At 35.3% G+C, this 22,815-nt stretch overlaps 1 protein-coding gene across 4 annotated transcripts in view; it reads right to left on the bottom strand.

Annotated features, from left to right (window-relative positions):
- Positions 1–492: 492 nt before the first annotated feature.
- The window catches only part of LOC144317319 (E3 SUMO-protein ligase ZNF451), a 91,895-nt gene continuing 69,572 nt past the window's right edge, over positions 493–22,815 (bottom strand). For 3 of the 4 annotated variants that reach the window (XM_077903530.1, XM_077903531.1, XM_077903533.1), the window contains 3 exons: positions 21,907–22,093; positions 13,972–14,037; positions 493–2,252 (listed from right to left, as the gene is read on the bottom strand). In XM_077903530.1, coding sequence (XP_077759656.1) covers positions 2,206–2,252; positions 13,972–14,037; positions 21,907–22,093 — 300 coding nt within the window. In that variant the 3' untranslated portion in view covers positions 493–2,205. The remainder of the gene's footprint in view (positions 2,253–13,971; positions 14,038–21,906; positions 22,094–22,815) is intronic. The other variant, XM_077903532.1, reaches the window with a different exon arrangement.

The raw sequence follows: 22,815 nt of genomic DNA on the forward strand, positions 1-22,815 counted from the left end.
ACCACCATCAATTTTCACCTGCATTTCTACAACACCTTCCTGTCTGGTCTTCCCGCTTCTACTCTTGCCTCTGCTGTGTGTGTTCTCAATACAGTAACTACAGTAATACTTCCAAATAAGCCAGATCACACCACTTATTCTCAGAAACACAATCTTTCCCTTCTCTAATTTTCCTTCATTAGTTACCACCACTGGACACATTTACTTATGATAATGGAGAATACTCTATCCAACCCTCTTTCCCCCTATTACGTGCTCCATAAAGGAGTGTGGGCTTTGCTTTGCTCACTGATATATCCCAAGTGGTTAGAACAATCATTGGCACATGATAAGTGTTCAATAAATACTTTGTGAGGGAGTGAATGAATGATGTAATGAAAAGATAAGCATCTGTCAAATTTGGAAACATTTACTTTTGATAATAATTCATATAACTTTGTGTAATACCCACCGATTACTTCTTTGTGTCTAAATTAAGTTCAAATTATGAAGTAATTTTAAAATGATTTTTAATTGCTTAAGTAGAAATACAATCAGTGACAATTATTAATTAAAACATTAAGCAACCCAACTATCTTTTTTTAAGGGTCATGATGAAATATCCCTTTACTGTCATATAAAAAACTTCATTTACTCTCTACCATACATGCCACGAAAGCTTAACAGAACGTACATGTGTGGCACCTCTGGCAAAGAGGTGTTGATTTCTCTTCCCCACATCTGCTTCACCACTCTTCTTTCTGGATCATCTTTTCTGCTCCTCACTATTGAGGCAAGCTCCTGAAGATGTCTTTAAGGTCTAGCTCATGACTACCTCCTAAAACCATGTTTGACGACTTTAACGTACAAATTATAAGTACAATGTGGTCATTTTGGAAAAATGGTAAATTCTTAACTTGCATGTCTAGTTAAAAAAAAATGCAAGCAGGTAAGACATAACTGACATCTTAAGAAATAAAAACACAAATTGGCTTCCAATGTGGATTGGAAAGGTTATAGCAATAAAAAAAAAAAAAACCCAGTTATGCTATTTTATACTAAAACATCAAATTACAGAGAAAGAAGAAAATTCTAGTCATGATTCTTTTTGTCTTAAAGAAAAATTTGTATTTATAGAAAATTTTAAGTTTGGTATGTAATTACTACTCAAAATATTTAGTGAAGACATTTCTGGTCATGAAGCATATGCATGAAGATAGCATAACAAACCCTTTTTAGTCTTCTAATCATGTAATGTTTATTATTATTCACAATAGAGCCTGACCAATTAAAAATTAAATGTGTAATACCAAATGTAGGAAAATGATGATTTAATGAATAATTAAAATGAAGATACTTCTAATGAAATAAAAATTTTAAAGAGTTAAGGAAGATTATCCTGAGTAGACCTTCAACATTATTTTTTGGAAGAATATTATGTTTACACAAACATATATATATATAAAAGACTTATTAAAAATACATTTAATTCTATGCAAACATTCTGACATCATTCCCTTTAAACAACAGATAAAACAAATCACATGAAAGTCTAAGCAGGTAAAAGGAATGGAAAGTTTTTTTAAAATAAGTTCAAAGAAATTAGGATTTTGTTTTTGTTTTTGTTTAATTCCAGCAACATGCTGCTCCAATTAAAGACTTAACATCTGAGTGATACCCACAACAAACATTGCCAGTAAAATTTTAATCTGTTTCCATGATCAGTTTCCATTACTATCTTCTAATAATCATAAACAAAGATCTCAAAGGTATTCTATATTAGTGCCACATGAGAAATAGAATTTACAGAAAAACTGAGCTATGACAGCTTTATTTATATTCATTTTAACTCCTAAAAAAATAATCTGTACAGTACAAATAAAATTAAACAACTAATGCTATTTGGGAAACATATAAACAATAGTCAAGAGCTTCTCTACTTTTTAGTTCTTTTAACCTAAATACATAAATTCGAAGTTAGCTGGAAAACTGTGATAACTGTATCAGAATACATGATTTATATTTGCATTAACATGTATTCTATTCCTCTGTACATTTTTGCAAAATAGCACAAAAATACAAAGCAAGTATCAGATGCAAAAGCAAAAAAATCATGTTTCCAAATACATTTGTACTAACAGATTTCTGGTCTCCTTTAGAAAACAAACTCAAGAACTCATTTTCCTGAGTCTCTTCAAGGCCACTTGATGTTGTGTGGTAATATCTTTACATTTCCTCAAGACTTCTTCTAATAGCTTCTTCTAATTCCACATCTGCATTAAAAAAACATAATTTTAATATTTAGGGCAGAAAACGAATAAACGTGTTTATGGAAATCTCATCAACTACATCTGTCTTTTTTTTTTAAGGTTTTATTTATTTATTCCTATGAGACATAGGCAGAGGGAGAAGCAGAGAAGCAGGCCCCCTGTGGGGAGCCTGACACAGGACTCCACCCCAGGATCCCAGGATCATGCCCTGAACCAAAGGCAAACGCTCAATCACTGAGCCACCAGGTGCCCCTACCTCAACCTTTTCAAGAAGAAAAGGAAATAAAGTTGAGAAAATCAGGATGACTTGGCAGTTCCTTCATAAAATTTGAGTATTTCAAAATAATGAGAATCTGGATATAATCTCAGATTGAATTATAATATGAGCTTACTGTGGAACTTACAAGTTATTTCCTTTACGGACACAGACAGTCAACAAACTTCTAAAATCACTCGAGGCAACACATATAAGACTTAAAATAGAAATAGAATAGCAAAACCATAAAATGCCAAAATCTCAAAGGCATTAAAAATTTAGTTTTAAGCTTTCTAGCACCTCAGGCAAAGAATGAAACTCATGGCTATGTAAGTCTTTTGAGAAGCATATATTATATATGTGCACTCATTTAACAAATATTTATTGAATGCCCATTGTATACCAGGCATAAGAATACAATAGTGAACAAGAAAGACATTCTTGGGTATACAAACAAGTGTTTCTCCATTTCTTCCCTAAGAATGACGCTAAAACCCAGGGAGGTGGAATTAGAGGTCAATTTCTTGGCTTTCACCAGCTTCTCACACAAGATTTATTTCATCCTGTCCAGTCTCTGAGAACTTGGTTCAAAGGTGCCAGTGATCCCTCTAAGATGCAGCTACACCTTCCTCTCAGCTAGGACACTGATACATTATGTTTTCTGTAATTTAAAATACAAGCTAGTGTACACTGTATGTTAAAGCTAGAACCTAGGTCAGAGGAGTTGCCCTAAGATGAATTTAAAGGGATGAGAAATTACAAAGAAAAGCCAGGATGCTCTTAGCAAAGAAAAAGTGACAAGACTTGCATAAAACAGGGATGCCTGGGTGGCTCAGCAGTTGAGCACCTGCCTTTGGACCAGGGTGTGATTCTGGAGACCAGGGATCCAATCCCACATCGGGCTCCCCACATGGAACCTGCTTCTCCCTTTGCCTATGTCTCTGCCTCTCTCTGTTTCTAAAGAATAAATAAAATCTTAAAAAAAATAAAAAATAAAAAAATAAAAATAAAACAAGACTTGTAAAAAACATGAACACTTATTTTAAAGTTACAATAATTAAGAGTGTGGTACCAGTTTCTAGAAGATAACAGAAGACCGTAGTGTATGGAAATAGTAAACAGAATTTTTAAAATATTACGGACAACTATGGTAATTGGGCAGCCCTGGTGGCTCAGCAGTTTAGCGCCACCTTTAGCCCGGGGCCTGATCCTGGAGATCCGGGATCGAGTCCCGCGTCAGGCTCCCTGCATGGAGCCTGCTTCTCCCTCTGCCTGTGTCTCTGCCTCTCTCTCTCTGTATCTGTCATGAATAAATCAATAAAATCTTAAAAAAAAAAAAACAACTATGGTAATCTGGAATGTATTAAAATTATTTTTATCCATTAAAAGAAACCATTAAATGAGTAAAAAGGCAAGACATAAAGGGGGAGAAAATATTTGCAATACACGGAACTTGTACCCAAAAAGAACTAAAAAATTTTCAACCTCAAAAAATCAGTTAAAAAATCCAAAGAAAACTGTTAAGAAATTTGAAAAGACACAGACCAAAGATTATGTCAAAATGATCAATAAACCTTATTCATCAGAAAAATGTAAATTAAAACCACAAAGAAGTAAGAGTATATACCCAGCGCTAGCTAAAATTAAAAGATAAATAATTTAAATGATTGGTGAAAATGTAGATCAATGGGAACTCACATATACTACTGGGACCAAAAAAACCTGGCACAACCATTTTGAAAAAATAATTTGGCATTATCTACTAAACTTGAACATAAGCAATGCAACTTCTTATATTCCCAGAAATGTGCATGTATGTGCATTAAGAGAGATGTATGAGAATGTTCACAGTAGCATTACCTGCAATAGCCAAAAAGTACAAAGCAAATGTCTATAAAGAATATGTGAATTGCGATATATACATAAAATAGAATATTATACAGATATTATTTAGAAATGAAGAAACTGGGCAGCCTGAGTGGCTCAATGGTTTAGTGCCATCTTCAATCCAGGGCGTGATCCTGGACACTCAGGATTGAGTCCCATGTTGGGCTCCTTGCATGGAGCCTGCTTCTCCCTCTGCATGTGTCTCTGCCTCTCTCTGTGTCTCTCATGAATAAATAAAACTTTTTAAAAATTTAAAAAAAATGAAGAAACTAAAGCTACATGTTAACATCTAACATCTATAAAACAATGCTGATTAGAAGGCACCCAGAGGTGCCTGGGTGGTGCAGTTGGTTAAGTGTCTGATTCTTGGTTTCAGTTCATGTTGTGATCTCAGCACCATGAGATCAAGCCCTACACTTGGGTCGGAATCAGCCTGGGACTGTCTTTTCCCTCTCCCTCTGCTCCCCGACGCTCTGTCTCTCTCAAATAAAAAATAAATCTTAAAAAAATAAGAGAAGCCATCCAGACATAAAAGAATAGACCATGCTCATGCTGTCCAATATGATGGATACTGACTCTATGTGGCTATTTATATTTAAATCAATTAAAATTAAATAAGATTCAAGATTCAGTTCCTCAGTTAAGTCACATTTCAAGTGCTTAACAGCCACATGTTAACCATTAGCAACCATACACGTGCAGATATAGAATACTTTCATCATTACAAAAAATTCTATTGGACAGTGATGGTCTGTATGATCCTATTTAGATAAAGTTCAAAATCAAGTGCTACTACACTAGTATTTTAAGACGTAATAGCGGCCTCTATCCTTTGGGAAGGAACACAGGGGAAGTAACTAGAAGAGAGAATGAGAGGGATACTTCTAAGGTACTGGTTGTTATGGTTGAATTTTTTCTTAAAGATTTTATTTATTTATTCATGAGAGACACACAGAAAGAGGCAGAGACATATGCAGAAGGAGAAGCAGGCTCCCTGTGGGGAGCCCAATGCAGGACTCAGTCCCAGGACTCCAGGATCACGACCTGAGCCAAAGGCAGACGCTCAATCACTGAGCCACCCAGGTGCCCATCATGGTTGAATTATGTTCCCCCCAAAACATATGTCCAAATTCCTGGTACCTATGAATGTAACCTAATTTGAAAATAAGGTCTTTGCAGGTGTAATAAAGATGAAGTCACTAGGTTGAGTCCTAATCCAATGCAATGGGTGACCTTATAGAACAAAGATAATGCCACGGGAAGACAGACACACAGGTAGAAGATGGCCACATGATGATGAAGGCACATTGCAGTGATGCATCTATAAAGCCAAGAAGTGCTTACAATTTCCTATTAATAACTAAAAGTTACGAGAAGGAAAACGGTCCTACAGACAACCTGACTTTAGTTTTCTAACCTCTAAAACTGTGGGATAATAAATTTATTGTTTTAAGCCATCCAGTTTGTAGTATGTAGTTATGGCAGCCCTAGCAAATTAATGCGTTGGTAATGTTCTATTTTTTTGACCTAAGGGATGGTTATCAGCTTTGTGAGATGCTTCGTATAATTTTTGTGTGCATTATACAATACACATATACACACACAGAACCAAACACTGGAGAATGCCAGCATATAAGTTGGGGGAGAGGATCAGAATTCAAGTGTTCTAGAGTCTTTTTATTGTTGTATAAAAGCAGATAGCATGTAGGTATATTTTAGTCTTTAAGTTATATATTAAACATGTGGCAAAATGCCAATATAACCACAAATCTAGAAACTAAGTATATAACTTACAAATCAGTAATAAGAAAAAACTAAAAATAAAATAGATATAAATACAAAAATATTGTCTACACTGAAGTTATATGAATATTTGGCAGTTAAAAGATGATAAAAACAAAAACCAATTCAATAGCTCCATTTCTTTAGATTGTTTATTTATTTATTTAAATTTATTTATTTACGATAGACAGAGAGAGAGAGAGAGAGAGGCAGAGACACAGGTAGAGAGAGAAGCAGGCTCCATGCCGGGGGCCCGATGTGGGACTCGATCCGGGGTCTCCAGGATCGCGCCCTGGGCCAAAGGCAGGCGCCAAACCGCTGAGCCACCCAGGGATCCCAATAGCTCCATTTCTAATAGTGGTGTAGCTCATATTGGATTAACCATCCCACAGACAACAATTACCAACTATTTTGAGGCACTGGAGAGCAATGAAAATCAGGTAGAAACAGGACAGAAGCTGATCACCAAAAGAAGCCAACTGCACCGGGTTCAATGTGCAGCTTTATGGTTTTGTTGCCTCAGGGCATTTGTCAATCCTTGTGGAACCAAGTAACAGAATTTATATGAGAAAGTCAAGCTCTGTGGCTTAAGGCATTATACATACATACACACACACACACACCCCAATATATATATAGTTTGGTCAGTCACAGAAGCATAGCAAGTGAAGCTGCAGGGAAGGGAGGTTCTGAAAGAAAGAAAGGTATCCTAGAAGAAACAAGAAAGCAACAGAATGAGAATCCTCCAAATCTACAAACTCTTAGTTGACTTGTGAAGTGAGCATACAAAGGAGAGGAGCTAAAATTCTTAGTGAAAAACAACAGTTGGGAAGTAAAAGAAGTAAGCAATTTTAGCTGTTGCCTGCTTGGAGGAGGCAGAGGTTGGAGTTTAGGTCTAGCAAGGTAATTGCCTTCAAAGGTAAAACAACAACAAAACAAGAACACCAAAAAACAAACAAAAAACATTCCTCAGATAAAAATAACAGAATCCAAAGAATCTGTAATATATATATCCACAACATCCATATACATCAAAAATCAATTTATTTGCAAAGGAAAAAAATATAACCCAACAGTCAAGAGAAAGAGTAGCCAATTGAAACTAACCCCCAAGATAACCAACCTATTGGAATTAGCAGAAAGTAATTTTTAAAAAGTTATATTTTCAAGGATTTAAGGATAAATGGGTAAGAAATCTCAACAGAGAAATGAATGTGTTTTTTTAAAAAACAACTAAATGGAAATTCCAGAACTGAGAAACATAATATTTGAAATGGAAAATTCACCAGGTGAGCTTAACATTGAAGAAGGTAGAAAAAAGTATTAATAAACATGAAAGTTGAACAAGAAAAATTATCTAACAAAGGTGCCTGTTGGTGGCTCAGTCGGTTAAGCATCTGACTTTGGCTCAGGTCCTGATCTCAGGGCTCTGGGATTGATCCCTGAATTAGGCTCCATGCTCAGTGAGGAGTCTGCTTGTCCATCTGCACCTGTCCTATTTGTGCTCTCTTCTTCACTCTCTCAAATAAATATATCTTTTTTTTTTTTCAAATAAATATATCTTAAAAAAAAAAAATCCAACGGAGAGAAAAAAGATTGGAAGAAAATGAACAAACCTGTGGTAAGTTTAAGCCACTTAACATATGTATAACTGGAGTTCAAAAGAAGAGAGAAAATGGGGCAGAAAATTATGAATAAATAATGGATAGAACTTTCTCTTCAAAATTCAAACAAAAAATAAAGATATTTTTCTATAAACAAAAATGAGTATTCACTAGCAAAACTGCCTATAACAAAAAATTCAAAAACTTGGGAAGAAAGATGACACTAGAGGTAAACTCTATTAGAAAGAATGAAGGTCACTAAAAATGGTAACTGAATAAAAATAAAAGGCTATGTATTTTTTCTTTTCTTTCTTTAAAATTCACAGCACAGTTAAAAGCAAAAAAATAACATTTTCTGGTAGAACTTAAAATACATGCAGATGTAATACAGATAGCAACTACAGCATAGAGACTTGGGGGCAGGACATAAACTAACCTATAAAATTAGAAGGTTCCTACATTTTAGATAAAGTATAGTGGCATTCAATACACTATAAAAAATAAAAAGTATACATTGTAATCTTTAGAGCAACCATAAAAAATTAATACAAAGGGTTAAAAAGCCAATAGATCTATTAAAATAGTAAAAACTAAATACATATAATACAGTAAAATAGAAGTATTATAATAATCCAAAAGGAAGGAGGAACTACAAGGTAAAAGAGGGGACAAAGAGAAAGCAAAATGGCAGACAATTCAATCATGTAAGAAATTACATTAAATGTTAATAGACTAAATAATCCATTATTTAAAAACAGAGATTGTTATTACAATAAATAAAAAAGTAAGATTGAACTTCATGGTGTCTATAAGAGATGTACCTTCATTAAAAAGACACAAATAAATTGAATGTAAAAAGATGGAAAAACATATGCAATGTAAACATTAAGCATAAGGAAACTTGAGTGGCTATATTAATAACAGATAAAAAAGATTTCATGGGGGGCACCTCGGTGGCTAATTTAGTTAAGCATCTACCTTTGGCTTAGGTCATGATCATGGGGTCCTGGGATTAACCACCACATCGAGCTCCTTGCAGAGTGGGGAGTCTGCTTCTCCCCCTCCCTCTATTGCTACCCCAGCTTGTGCTATCTTGGTTGCTATCTCTGTCTCTTTCAAATAAATAAATAAATAAAATATTTAAAAAGAAAAGAATAGAGACTAGGGGCATCTGGCTGGCTCAGTCAGAAGAGCATGTGACTCTTGATCTCAGGGTTGTGAGTTCAAGCCCCATGTTGGGTGTAGAGATTACCAAAAAAATAAAAAATAGAGAAGAAAAGAAGAGAGTAGAATAGATGCTTGGATACTTTGGTGATCAGACATGACAAGGAATAGTTTTTTGCAAAAATATATTTGACCCTGGAACAACATGGGTTTGAACGGTGTAGGTCCAATTATATGCAGATTGTTTTGTTTTGTTTTAAATAAAGAGAGACTGATGAGGGGCTTGATGCCAGGATTCTGGGATAATGACCTGACTGCAGGCAGACACCCAGGCACCCCTGTATTGACTATTTTTTAAAAAGATTTATTTATTTTGAGAGAGAGAGAGAGAAAGAATGTGTGCGTGCATGAGCAACTAAGAGGAGGGGCAGAGAGAGAGAAACTCAAACAGACTCTTTGCTAACCATGGTGACTATCTCAGGGCTCAATCCCAGGACCCTGAGATCATGATTTGAGCCAAAATCAAGAGTTAGATGCTGAACCAAATGAGCCAGACAGGCACCCCTACAAGGTAAGTGTTAATCAACAGTTTGTTATTGGTGAGGCTTCCAGTCAAAAGTGGGCTAGTAGTAATTATGTTTTGGGGAAATTAAAAATCATAAATAAATTTCTGACTGTATGTGGGAGGGGTGTCAGTGACCCAACCCTATGTTGTTTAAAGGTCAACTGTAGTTTGGAAAAGTAAGTAAAAAAAGGGACAACTGCAGCCTTCAACAGTTATAGCACTCTGGGGAAGAGATAGAATATGATTTATAGAGGTACTATAGTATCTGCATACCCAGTTTTCAACAACAAAAAACCCACAAAGAAACAGGAAAGTATGGCCCATTTAAAGGGACAAAAAAAAAAAAAGAAAAAAATTGGGTTAAACTGTCCCTGAGAAAGCCTATACATTGGACTTGACAAAGACTTTATACCAACTATATTAAGTATGTTCTAAGAGCGAAAGTAAACCATGGACAAAGAACTAAAAGAAATCAGGAAAACAATGTATGAACAAAATGGGAATATCAATAAAGAGATGGAAATTACGAAAACCCATCAAATTGAAATTCTGGAGCTGAAAAGTACAACTACAATGAAAAATTCATGACAGAAGTTTAACAAATTTAAGCACACAGAAAAAAGAATCAGCAAACTTGAAGACAGGACAATTTATATGGTTTGAAGATAGAATGAAAAATGGAAAAAAGCAAGCAGAGGTACTGGTGGAGTACCATCAAATGCAATAAGATATATTATGGGAGTCCCAGAAGGAGAAGAAAGGGGCAGAAAGAATATCTGAAGAAGTAATGAAAATAAATGTCTCAAGTTTGATGTTAGATACAAATCTACACATCCATGAAGCTCAACAAACTCCAAGAAACTGAAAGAGAACCACACTGAGACACATTATAGTCAAACTGCCAAAAGCCAAAAATGACAAAAACAGCAAGAGAGAAGCAACTCATCATGTATGACAAATTCTCAGAAAGATTAATAGCTTATTTCTCATCAAACCACACAGGCCAGCAGGCAATGAGATGACATATTTCAAGTAGTAGGGGAAAAAAAAACGTGTAAATCAAGAATTCTACATCTGGCAAAGCCAGTCTTCAAGAATGGAGAAATGAAGACTTCCCCACACAAGCAAAAGCTAAGGAAGTCTGTTACTAGCAAACCAGCCTTACAAGACATACTAAAAGGAATCCTTCAAGTTGAAATGAAAGAACATTAGACAATAACTGAAAGTAACTGAAAGCTCTATGAAGAAATAAGGAACATTTGTGGAAAGTATGTGTCTGCCTCAGGTTACACGTGAATCATGCCTCTTCATTTTGAGATTGTGATTCTGAAGGCAAATTACTTAATGTTTAGAAGAGTTGTTATGGGGATCCCTGGGTGGCGCAGCGGTTTGGCGCCTGCCTTTGGCCCAGGGCGCGATCCCGGAGACCCGGGATCGAATCCCACATCGGGTTCCCGGTGCATGGAGCCTGCTTCTCCCTCTGCCTGTGTCTCTGCCTCTCTCTCTCTCTCTCTGTGACTATCATAAATAAATAAAAATTAAAAAAAAAAAAAAGAAGAGTTGTTATGATTAGACTTTTCTCTCTTATCCTGTCGATATGTTTTACTATTTATAAGATTAATTATATGATGACTGCCATAAATTTAAGAAACTCTAAGGCAAATCACTGACATTTACAGAAAGATGGTTTTGTACTGGCAACCATCTACATAAAGCTGTTTTGTTTTTTTTTTTTCTAGTGGTTTGAGTGAAGATATCTCTAAGTAGCCATTCTCCAAAGCAGGCCTTAGATGCAAGTAACAGTGAATAATGGTAATAATGATGATCAAAATCACAGTAACAGCAGTGGCAACTAATACATGCACTGTTTACCATGTACCAGATTATTCTAGTAAGGTAGGTATATTAGTATTAACTTTTTTAAAAATTAGGAATGACTTGCCCAATATTATATGACAGCAGAGCAGTCCTGAATCCAAAGTCTGCACTCTACACCACCACACTATGTGGTCCCTATTTCCTCTGATATACAAAATAGATTATAGAGGATCTTTATGATTGGCACAGGTAGTCAGACATTGGTCTACAGAGAACAAAGAATGAAACAAATTATGGTGGTGGGAATGGACGGCAGATAGGGGAACTACCATTTCTCTTGGCAAAAAAAATCACAAGCAGATTTATACTGCCTCTTGCTACTACTGGGCATTTACAGTGTTGTGCTGGGAAGGGAAAGAATGAAAAGAGGCTTGAGAAGTTATTTAAACCTTTTTGAGTTTTGCTACTAGATCTGGACTAAAATATAACTTTGCTTACATGGTGTAGGGTCAACAAAATCACCAACTCTTCTCCTAGCCAAATGGCCTCTGTTCCTTATCTAACAACTATAAAGAGACAAGTCCTGGTAGCTTTAATGTGTTCTGAGTTTGTTACAAGTTTATTCTTCAACAAACAATTATTTAGTGCCAAATACTAGGTGCTACTGAAATAAAAACAACAACAAACATGATCCTACTTCTAAATGGGACAAGACAATAATTTTAAATCTACTTGGTATATATACAGAAGGAATCAAGAGAAGGCAGTAATTAACTTTCCCTAAAGATGATAAATCTACAAGTACTGACTATACAAAAATATCTACAAAATGTCAATTCTTTATGGTTCAACCGAAATGAGGATATTTGAGCTAGTTCTTGTTGGGAAAAAGGGTAAAAGAATGGTACCAGAGGAAACTGTGGAGGAGACCATATTCCTTAACTTATATAGAACATTGTGTCTCTCTTATTTATATAAAACATCAGAAAATAGAGCACACATATAACACTTTGATTTTTCAAGTTGGTTTTTCCTACTTCATATGACAACTAGTTAAAAATTTAAAGTATCTTTTCTTGAATTCTTTAATAAAAGTAATCCTTTTGCCAAACTAAAGAATCACAAAAATGTAAAAACTCTCCTAATCATAGAATAACATGGATAACAAAATGTTAGAAACTCTGGTACACATTGCGTTATACATATCTCAGATTTCCTAGGTTTGCTAGGAACCATAAAAACTGTGAAGACTTCCCAAAAGTAGTTATTTAAAAATTATCATTTTGTGTACAATCTTCCATGGATTAGTCATAAGTGGCTAATAAAGGGTGCCAAGTCTGAATTACTTAGATGCTCAATGGTGTTTATCTTTTAGTGGCCTTGATAAACAACTTAGGTGGCAGGTGTTTTTCTAACTCACAAAAATTCTTTCATTTGTTTAACCCATGATCATGTTGCTACTAAGCAGTAAGCCAGACCTTGAAAAACCATGTTGGGAAAACAAATTGGCCAAAATTGTTTCTAATTAGGCTGCAGATTTACTGCCAACTTTGTTTAACCACTGAATTTGGCTATAAGAAAGATTAGAGTTTTCTACTTCATTGAATGGATGCATAAATTTCAGTGCTAGATTCAAATTCCCAAACTCCTAATAGCACAAAGCTCTAGTAGGCTTTTTTTTTTTTAAATATTTTATTTATTTAGAGACAGAGAGAGAGAAGCTGCCCCTCTAGTAGGCTCTTAATTAAACTAATTGCATTACGTGAGAGATCAAGCAAATATACAGAAAACAAATCATCTGCGCCATTCTGTCTGTGCTTGCTTAGCCAATTTTCCTCCCTACTTTCTAGCCTCCACATTTCCACTCTCAAAACTCCAACAACAAATACTTTCCTAATGTATATTAAGGCTTTTACTGTTGTCCTTTATTGTTAGAGATGCCTGTATAATGGCTCCAATTCTTCAGTAAAGTTTAAACTATTCTCTAAAATCACTATTATGTTTTTCCCCATGGTTATTATAAAACACAGTCTGTTATGTAAAAACCAAAGTAAATAAAGGTGCATATGACATAACCAAATAGTGGTACAGCCAGGAAATTACTTGATATGAGGTTAATATTAAAAAGTTCTTTTTAACCTATGGAAGAAAATAGCTTTCTCCTTTAAGGAGGAGGAAAAAGGGCAGCCTGGATGGTTTAGCGCCACCTTCAGTCCAGGGCCTGATCCTGGAGACCCGGGATTAAGTCCCACATCAGGCTCCCTGCATGGAGCCTGCTTCTCCCTCTGCCTGTGTCTCTGCCCCCCCCCCCCCCATAAATAAAATCTTTTAAAAAATTAATTTATAGAAACAGTCTATTATGTTCAGATATAAGTGCTTGTTTTCATAATTCTACCGCTTAACTTTTAATATTCTTAATTTAGCAAACATTTTCTGCAAAGGGTCAGAAAGTATTTTAGGCTTTTGTCCCAAGTCATCCCACATGAGAAAATGCAAACTCTCTTTTAAATAAGGAAACAATGTTTTTGAAATCAGGGGTAGAAGGGAATAGGTGAAGGTGAAGAATCGGTGAAGAGGCAAGAGAGGAAGCAATTAAAAAAACAGAGATATAGTCAAGCAGGAAAAGGATTAACTTCATTAAATTACCTTCTGTGGATCTCAATTCTTCTATTGAAGTATTTTTTATACCCAGGTTATCATCACTGTCACACTCTGTAAGGCAGAATCAATAAATGCAAATGTATTTCTGAAAGTTATTGTGCCACAAATTATGTACTCTCGAACAATATTATTTTCAATAACTTCTTCCTGCCCAAGCTTACTATTAGACTACTTTCCTTGTAGGTTTGCTTTTTTAAAATGCTTACCAAATACTACTTAAATCAAAGGGGGAAAAAGAATCTAATGAAATAGTCAATTCAAATTTTATCTCTATATACACCTTATCTGAAAATTTCTTTGAGCACAACTGTTGATGAAATATAAAATTCTATTATTAAAAAAAACCTGGAAATTAAGAAAAGCTAGTATGCTTGTTTAAATCTAGCAAATAAATGCCAAAGTTCATGAAATCTTAAAGTTTTTAAAAATGGTGAGATAACTCTTACTTTGAAAATCTTGCATTCATTGCTATAGAAACCATAGGTTTAAATTAGCAATGCCTCTTCATGGCATAAGCTCACTTACCTGACATTTTTTATACTTTCATAAAAGGCCTAGGTCTATAAAAAGGACATGACTGATCAGGTATTGCAAAAGTCACCTAAAATTTGGTCCAGTGACCAAATATTGGATTTATCACTTTAACTACATTTTAATCAATATATACGTCATAGTGACTGAATCAGGGTTTAAATAACAATATAAGTCATATGGACATATTTGATTCTGTGGAAAATATGTAAAAAAATAAAGATTTTTAAAGTATTTCTAAAAAACCACTATATTTCCACTTAATTTCTTTGCTGCAAAAATTTGTTTTAAGTCATCTTTTGCCCATTCCAGCAAAAATACTATTTGTTTAAACAATCTATTATATACAAGGCAGACAGACTTTTTAAATTAAATTCAACAATTCTTTCATATAACGTCTCCTGGATAGAGTATGATGCTAGCTGCATTTTCACAGCATGGGTGAACTTTTATGTTCAATATCTAATATGACTTTACAAATTTGTGTAATTGGTATGACTCTACAGATACCAACCATACTTAATACTTTCTTCCACCCATTCATTCCAAAATGAAGAAATAAAGCAAACAGACACGACAAAGTCCTAGGTACTGTGGCATTCAAATTCAACAAAAATTATTTCAAAGCATTGTAAAACCCGTTTTCAGTCTGAATTCACTAATTCATAACAAGCCTATGTTCAAGCTCATCCTTGTAATACCTAAGAAAAAAAACTCCAAGTCAGTTAATACTTTACATAAAACTTCAAGATGTTTAATTACTAAAGAACTATAACTAACTGAACACACAAAACTGTGTTTTTAAAAAGAAAATTTTACATAAATCAATATTCTTCAACTAAGCTACAAGATATGGCCAAGTTCTGTGATACTTAAGAGCCCACAAAATTTTTTATATAAGCAATCGTCACCAATGAAATAGTAAAGAATGGTAATGCAGAAATTCAGACACTGAAAAGTAGGGCTGAAATAGGGTTCCTTTGTTTAATTATGAGATAAAAGGGAACTTACAGTGATCACTTTCCTTGGCTATGTTTAATATATAATCAGCAATACCAGAAACCACAATCAAACCTTTTATTTTCTGCCTCCCCCCGCTATGCATCTGTCTAAATGTTATATTTTTTAAAATTCTTATATTTGGTACCTTTATACAAACACTGCAGCAAAATGACTCATTACCTTTATTTTTCAAGGAAATGATTAGAGTCAATAATCTACACTAAATTCTCTACATCATAAAACCAGGTATTTTTGTCAGTTAAAGCCTCGGCCTTAGTAGGAGATACTGATACTGATAAAGAGAACTGATAAAGTACTGATAAAGAACTGATAAACAGGGATCCCTGGGTGGCGCAGCGGTTTGGCGCCTGCCTTTGGCCCAGGGTGCGATCCTGGAGACCTGGGATCGAATCCCACGTCGGGCTCCCGGTGCATGGAGCCTGCTTCTCCCTCTTCCTGTGTCTTTGCCTCTCTCTCTCTGTGTGTGTGACTATCATAAATAAATAAAAATTAAAAAAACAAAAAACAAAACAAGAACTGATAAAGAGTACTGATAAAGTACTGATAAAGAGAAAAATACTTGTGTGGCTGGCCATAGGTAGTTCATTTGAACCTTTCTGGACCTCTACTCCCTCACCTATGAAATGCGAAAATCTAACACATCCTATCTCAAAGCGTTGCAAAGAGAATAACATGTGGAAGTTATTCTTTAAAAAAAATTTTTTTTAAAGATTTTATTTATTTATTCATGAGAGACACAGAGAGAAACAGAGAGAGGCAGAGACATAGGCAGAGGAAGAAGCAGACTCCATGCAGGGAGCCTGATGTGGGACTGGATCCCAGACTCCAGGATCATGCCCTGAGCCAAAGGCAGAGACACTCAACCTCTGAGCCACCCAGGCGTCCCAGAAATTATTCTTTAAACATGTTTTTAAACATCTTTAAACATTACAAACATAAAAAGGAGCTAGCACAGTGACTGACACATTGTAGGCCCTCAATAAAGATTAGTTCCCTTTTGGGGAGAGTGGGTGGCTCAGTTGGTTAAGCATCTGACTCTTGATTTTAGCTCAGGTCATAACCTCAGAGTTGTGAGATGGGGAGTTCCACCTCGCTTTCGGCTCACTGCTGGGTGTGGTCTACTTAAGATGCTCTCTCTCTCCTTCTGGCCCTCTCCCGTGCCTCTCTTAAATAAGAAATTTTGTTCTATTTTTTTTTTTTTTTATTAAAAGAAAAAGAGCTTTTAAGTAGGCTCCACACTGGGTGTGAATGGAGCCCAACCTGGGCCTGAAATCATGGCCCTGAGATCTAAACCTGAGCTGAAATCAAGTCAGATGCTTAACCAAATGAACCACCCAGGCACACCCTCTTTCTCTTCTTAAAAACATTTAAAGGAGTGCCTGGGTGACTTGGTTGAGCATCTGCCTTTGGGTCAGGTCAAGATCCAGGGCCCTGAGATGGAGCCAACATCGGGCTCCCTGCTCAAAGGGAAGTCTATTTCTTCTTCTCCCTAAGCCTCTCCCCTTGCTTGTGCTCTCTCTCAAAATCCTTAAACAAAAAATTAAAAAAATACATTCGAATACTTTATTTAAGAGCGAGAGCAAAAAAAGGGCATGGGCAGGGAGAAAGGGAAAGGAGCAGAGGATAAGCAAGAACTCCGCACTCAGCAATGAACCAACTTGGGGCTGGATCCCATGACCCCAAGATCATGACCTTGGCCAAAACCAAGAGTCGGTAGCTCAACCGAGTTACTCAGGTGCCCCTCTTCTTTAAAACATTTAAGTGACAAATTATATCCATATCTTTGGAATGTGAGTCTTGAATTAGAATGAACATAAACTGTGAATAAAATGTAAAAGATCTAAATAAAGAGAAAGTCTACCTGGCTCCTTTGATTAGAATTACTAGAAAGGATCTATGTATCTTGGCAAGTTCTAAAACTGTGAGTACAATAGGAAACAGAACTGATAAAGGATAAGGGGGCCAAAGGTGTCAATTAAGGACAAATTAATAGTGGTTTAAAAATATCTCTACAGGGATGTATATACGTTTATTATAGTTGTAATTAAAATGCTACCTAGGGCTGAAATCCTAAGGAGAGAATTTATAGGAAAAAAGCCACGACACATTCAAATCTCAAACTTAGTTTAAAGCTAACCTTGCTGCCAAGAGTAACTGATTCAGCCTAAGTCAGAGATCTAAAAAGCACCCATAAGGGATCCCTGGGTGGCGCAGCGGTTTGGCGCCTGCCTTTGGCCCAGGGCGCGATCCTGGAGACCCGGGATCGAATCCCACGTCGGGCTCCCGGTGCATGGAGCCTGCTTCTCCCTCTGCCTGTGTCTCTGCACCTCTCTCTCTCTCTCTGTGACTATCATAAATAAATAACAATTAAAAAAAATATTTTAAAAATAAATAAATAAATAAAAATAAAAAAAAATAAAAAGCACCCATAATAAAGCTATTTAGCTGTTCCTTCCATACCAAGCAAAAAAGCAAAACCTTATGGCAAACTGACTGGACGTTCTTATATGGAACCAGCCACTCTGAATATCTATCTATATTTTTACTGAGATAAATACCTCCTGAAAAAAAAAAAAAAAACCTTCAAATAACTGAAAAACTGGCAAAGACTAAAAGTAAGACACTACATAATCATGATTTTCATGATACTATTCAACAGAATCTTCCTTGTTTATATAGGAAGCTCCAGTATACTATCACTTTCTGGTCCATTTAATAATGGAAAATTTCTGAAAAGTTAAAGAACTAAGAAGTTCAAAACTGCTATCATTCATCTGTGCTATGGTAGATTTTTAAAAAACTGAAAACTCAGCAGACTGTCTCTAAATCAATGATTAATATGAGAGAAGTATTCACTCTATTTTATTTACAGTATGAATTTTTGTCATTAGGATCCTAAAGAGAGTTTTGTGAGTTGGTTGGTAACTAGGAGCCTTGAGACCACAGATCCCCTGAAATTGTATGTGATATTGTATATAAATGTTCATTTTTGAGGAAAGAAACATAGAAAGCTCTTTGTCAGATTCTTGAAAAGGTCTACTAATTTCCACCCTAAACCACACTGCCTTAAGAAACTGGTTGTCAAATCTGAAGAAAGGAACACTGTGCTAACAGGCTAGAAGAAAGGAGTTATCCTGGCATTCTTGCAGTAACCAAAAGTGCCTAATGGTCCAAGAAGAATTAGAGTATTTGTAGACATTGGGAAAAATTTGTAAGTCCCAATATATGTCAAATATCATTTTTTTTTAAAATTTTTATTTATTTATGATAGTGAGAGAGAGAGAGAGAGGCAGAGACACAGGCAGAGGGAGAAGCAGGCTCCATGCAGGGAGCCCGACGTGGGATTCGATCCCGGGTCTCCAGGATTGCGCCCTGGGCCAAAGGCAGGCGCCAAACCACTGCGCCACCCAGGGATCCCGTCAAATATCATTTTTAAACAAATATTATTCTAGTATTTACAAAGCCATTTGTTAGGAAAGATGATGGAATAGTTATCCAAGGACTGTTCTTTGATTTTCTCATTATAAGGTTCATTACTAAGCAATTTGATATCTTTAAGTATCCCATAAAGAAAAAAATATGTCTTAAACGGAATCTGAACATACTGTGATTCAGTATAACTTACATTTTTGAATTTTAGAGTTAGTTACAAAAGCATCTTCAAATCTAGGTCTAAATGAAACATGATTTAAGGACTATATACATCATTGGCCACTTAGTAATTTTCATTACTTTTAAAATGTAGTGGCTATAGCACATGAAAAGACGCTCAACATCACTAATCATTAGGGAAATGGGAACCAAAACCACAATGAGATACCACTTCACACCCATTAGGATGGCTATCATCAAAACCAAACAAAACCTAGAAAATAACAAGTGTTAGCAAAGATGTAGAAAAACTGGAACTTTTGTACACTCTTGGTAGGGAAGTAAAATAATATAGTCATTATGGAAAACAGTATGGTAATTTCTCAAAAAATTAAAAATAGAACTAGCATATGATCCAGCTATTCCACTTCTGGGTATATACTCAAAAGAAATAAAGGCAGGGTCTTCAAGAGATTATTTGTATACCTATGTTGACAGCAGCATTATTTACAATAGCTAAAAACATGGGTATAATGCAAGTATCCATTGATGGATAAGTGGAAAAGCAAAATAAAGTCTATACATAAAACAGTATTATTCAGCCTTAAAAAGGAAGGAAATTCTGACATTTGCTGTAACACAGATGAAACCTGAGAACTTTATGCTAAGTGAAATAGGCTACCCATGAAAAGACAAATGCTGTATGATCTCACTCATATGAACTACTTAGTCAAAATACTATAGAATGGTGTTTGCTGGGGAGTTACTGTTTAATGGGTATAAAGTTTCAGTTTTGCAAGATGAAAAGAGCTCTGAAAATGGTGATGGCTGCACAAACTGTAAAAGCAGGTAACACCACTGAAGTAACTCTTCAGAATGGTTAAGATGGTAAGTCTTATGTTCTGTATATTTTACCACAGTAAGAACTACTGGAAATAAAAATAGTGGCTAGGAATCATACTTTCTTCCTATGACAGTAATAATAAAAATAGCTATTTATTGAGCACCTATAATACTTTATATGCTGTGCTAGACACTTTATACATATCACTAATTCTTATGATTTTTTGGATATAAAAAGTGAGGGTCAGAAGAAGTTGAGTAACTTGCCTGAAATCACACAGCAAGGAAGCAGCAAAGTTAGCATTCAAACCAAAACAAAGCCCATGCCCTTCTTTATGCACTGTACAATATCTGTATTTCACAAAAATTCAGAATAAAATACACAGGTGCCCCCCAAACAGCACTAAATTTAAAAGAGCACTGAATATGAATGAACGATTAAAAAAAATAGCACATAAGGGGTACTCATAGGGAAACAATCAGCTTGTAACAATAACCTATACCTTACCTCTAACCCTAAAATACCCATGCAGACCTACTTATATGCAGCTCTCATTCCAAATAAAGTTGGTAAGAAAAGCAAATCCTAGCAGGTTTCACAGTGACAATTACAAAAGAAATGCTCCCCAAAGCAGTAGCATAGAAGGAAAAAAGGGTTGGCCTTGGGTGGCAAAAATTAAAATTTAAGGATTTTACAGGATATTAAGTAGATGTTAGGGACTAGGGAACAGGATGGTAAGAGTAAAAGAAAAAGATAAAAAAAAAAAAAAGGCGGGGGGGGCACTTGATGGGATGAGCACTGGGTGCTATGTTATGTTGGCAAATTGAACTCCAATAAAAAGAAAATAAAAAACAAAAAGAAAGAAAAGAATAAGCATAAAAGTAACCAGTACATCATTAAAAAAAAAAAAAAGGCATCAACCAAAGATAAGCAAAGAGATGAAAACAAAAATTACAGAATAGGAAGATAAAAAATTCAGTACTAAGCTGTGACACAAATATGCAAAACAGAGTTGATTTTCCTTTAAAGAAGAGTTGGGCTAGTAGACTAATGATTCCTAACTGTGCAGAAGTAAATTGATCCACTGTAATTCAGTGATGAGAGTAAAATTCTTCAGGGCGGGTTTTTCAATTGAAATGTGGCTCCAAAAATGCTGAAAGAAAAAAATAGCTAGGAGGAGAGTTGGAAAACTTAGAGCATAGAGTAAAAATGCCAAAAATAGTTTTTCATTGAGGTAATTCATCAAAATCTTCAAATCTTATTCATGGCTGCAAACCATTAGTATATTTAAAAATTTATTCTTCTATCCACATTTATTTCAGAACTTATGAAAAAACTCATCTGAATTCTTAGAATTGCAACTTTTCTTAAATACTTGTTAGTGAAACTGACCATCAGCACGTATTTTCACTCAACAATAGCAAAAAGTTAGAGAAGAGTGTGTAAATCCTGGGAATAGGATAGGAGGTCTACCCCTTTTAAGGAATTAAAGATCTTCTCAGGACTTCATTTTTGTTCCTGCCAATCTCTTAAAATTGTTTCTATTTTTGGCATATTATTATTTATTGCTTTCTTGTTTATCCTATAAGCAATTAGTTTTCTGAAAAAGTGAAGTTAAATTTGCATCTTAAAAACTGAAAATTTGGATTGAGCTTTGCAAAACTCTACTGACATATTTCAAATCACAAATATGTATTTTATATACATGAATACAGATTTTATCTATTAGATCAGAAAAGGCTCCAGAAAATTATGAAATCATCCTTCTTCTAAAACACTAAAGAATGAGAGAAAAGGAAAAAATAGATATGAGAGCATGATGCTTTAGAAAGCAGCCAGTAGTTCCACTAGTGGACAGCAGTTTATTGGTTTCTCTCAGCAGTGAAGTCTCCTCCTCTTGGGTGGTTTGCACTGTGACTGCAGCTGCGTACCTTTGGTGGTATCAGATATGCTATTTAACAAGGCACACATCATATCTCCCTCTAAATGGTGAGGGTTTAGTATATGTGCTGGCCTCTGAGTCTTCTTAAATTGATTCTCTAGCTCCAGAAAACCTTGATCTCCTGAGAGGATGGTGAAAGGAATTTGCTTGGGTAGTTGTTCATCTAGACGGCCAGCCTAAGTTGGAACAAAATGCATATGTTGATAAAAATCAGCACTTGAGGTTTAAATTAAGTTACATCTATTTCAGAATGAACACATGCCTAGAAAGATACACTCATTTATTTAAGATTTTATTATTTTTAAAATTAATCTCTACACCCAATATGGGGTTCAAAATCAATCCTGAGATCAAGAGTCACATACTCCCCTGAATGAGCCAGCCAAGCACACCTAGAAAGCTATATTTAGCTGGTTTTTTAGCTCCTACAAAGTATGATATAAAGCTCTCCTTCATAAATAAAATATGCCACATTTAATCAAACGTAAAATGCTATCAATTATCAAATCTTTTATGTGCCACTCAAAAAAGAAAAACAAGTAAGTTAAAAGAAGTTAAACAGGATGTCCTCACATAAAGCTGGAATGTTATAAGGGCTACACACTTAATTTAAAGGGTAAATAAGAAATAAATCTGCCATAGAGAGAAAAAAGCAAAGTAATTTGCATAATTTAATCTTGGTACACTGAATAAATGGAAAAGAAAAGGTCTTGTGTTTTTTTTTTTTTTTTAAGATTTTATTTATTTTTTCATGAGAGACATAGAGAGGCAGAGACACAGGCAGAATGAGAAGCAGGCTCCCCACAGGGAGCCTGATGCAGAACTTGATCCAAGGACCCCGGGATCACAACCTGAACCAAAGGCAGATGCTCAACTGCTGAGCCACCCAGGTGCCCCA

The sequence above is a fragment of the Canis aureus genome, chromosome 7, assembly GCF_053574225.1.
Source record: "Canis aureus isolate CA01 chromosome 7, VMU_Caureus_v.1.0, whole genome shotgun sequence".
Classification (NCBI taxonomy): Eukaryota; Metazoa; Chordata; class Mammalia; order Carnivora; family Canidae; genus Canis; species Canis aureus.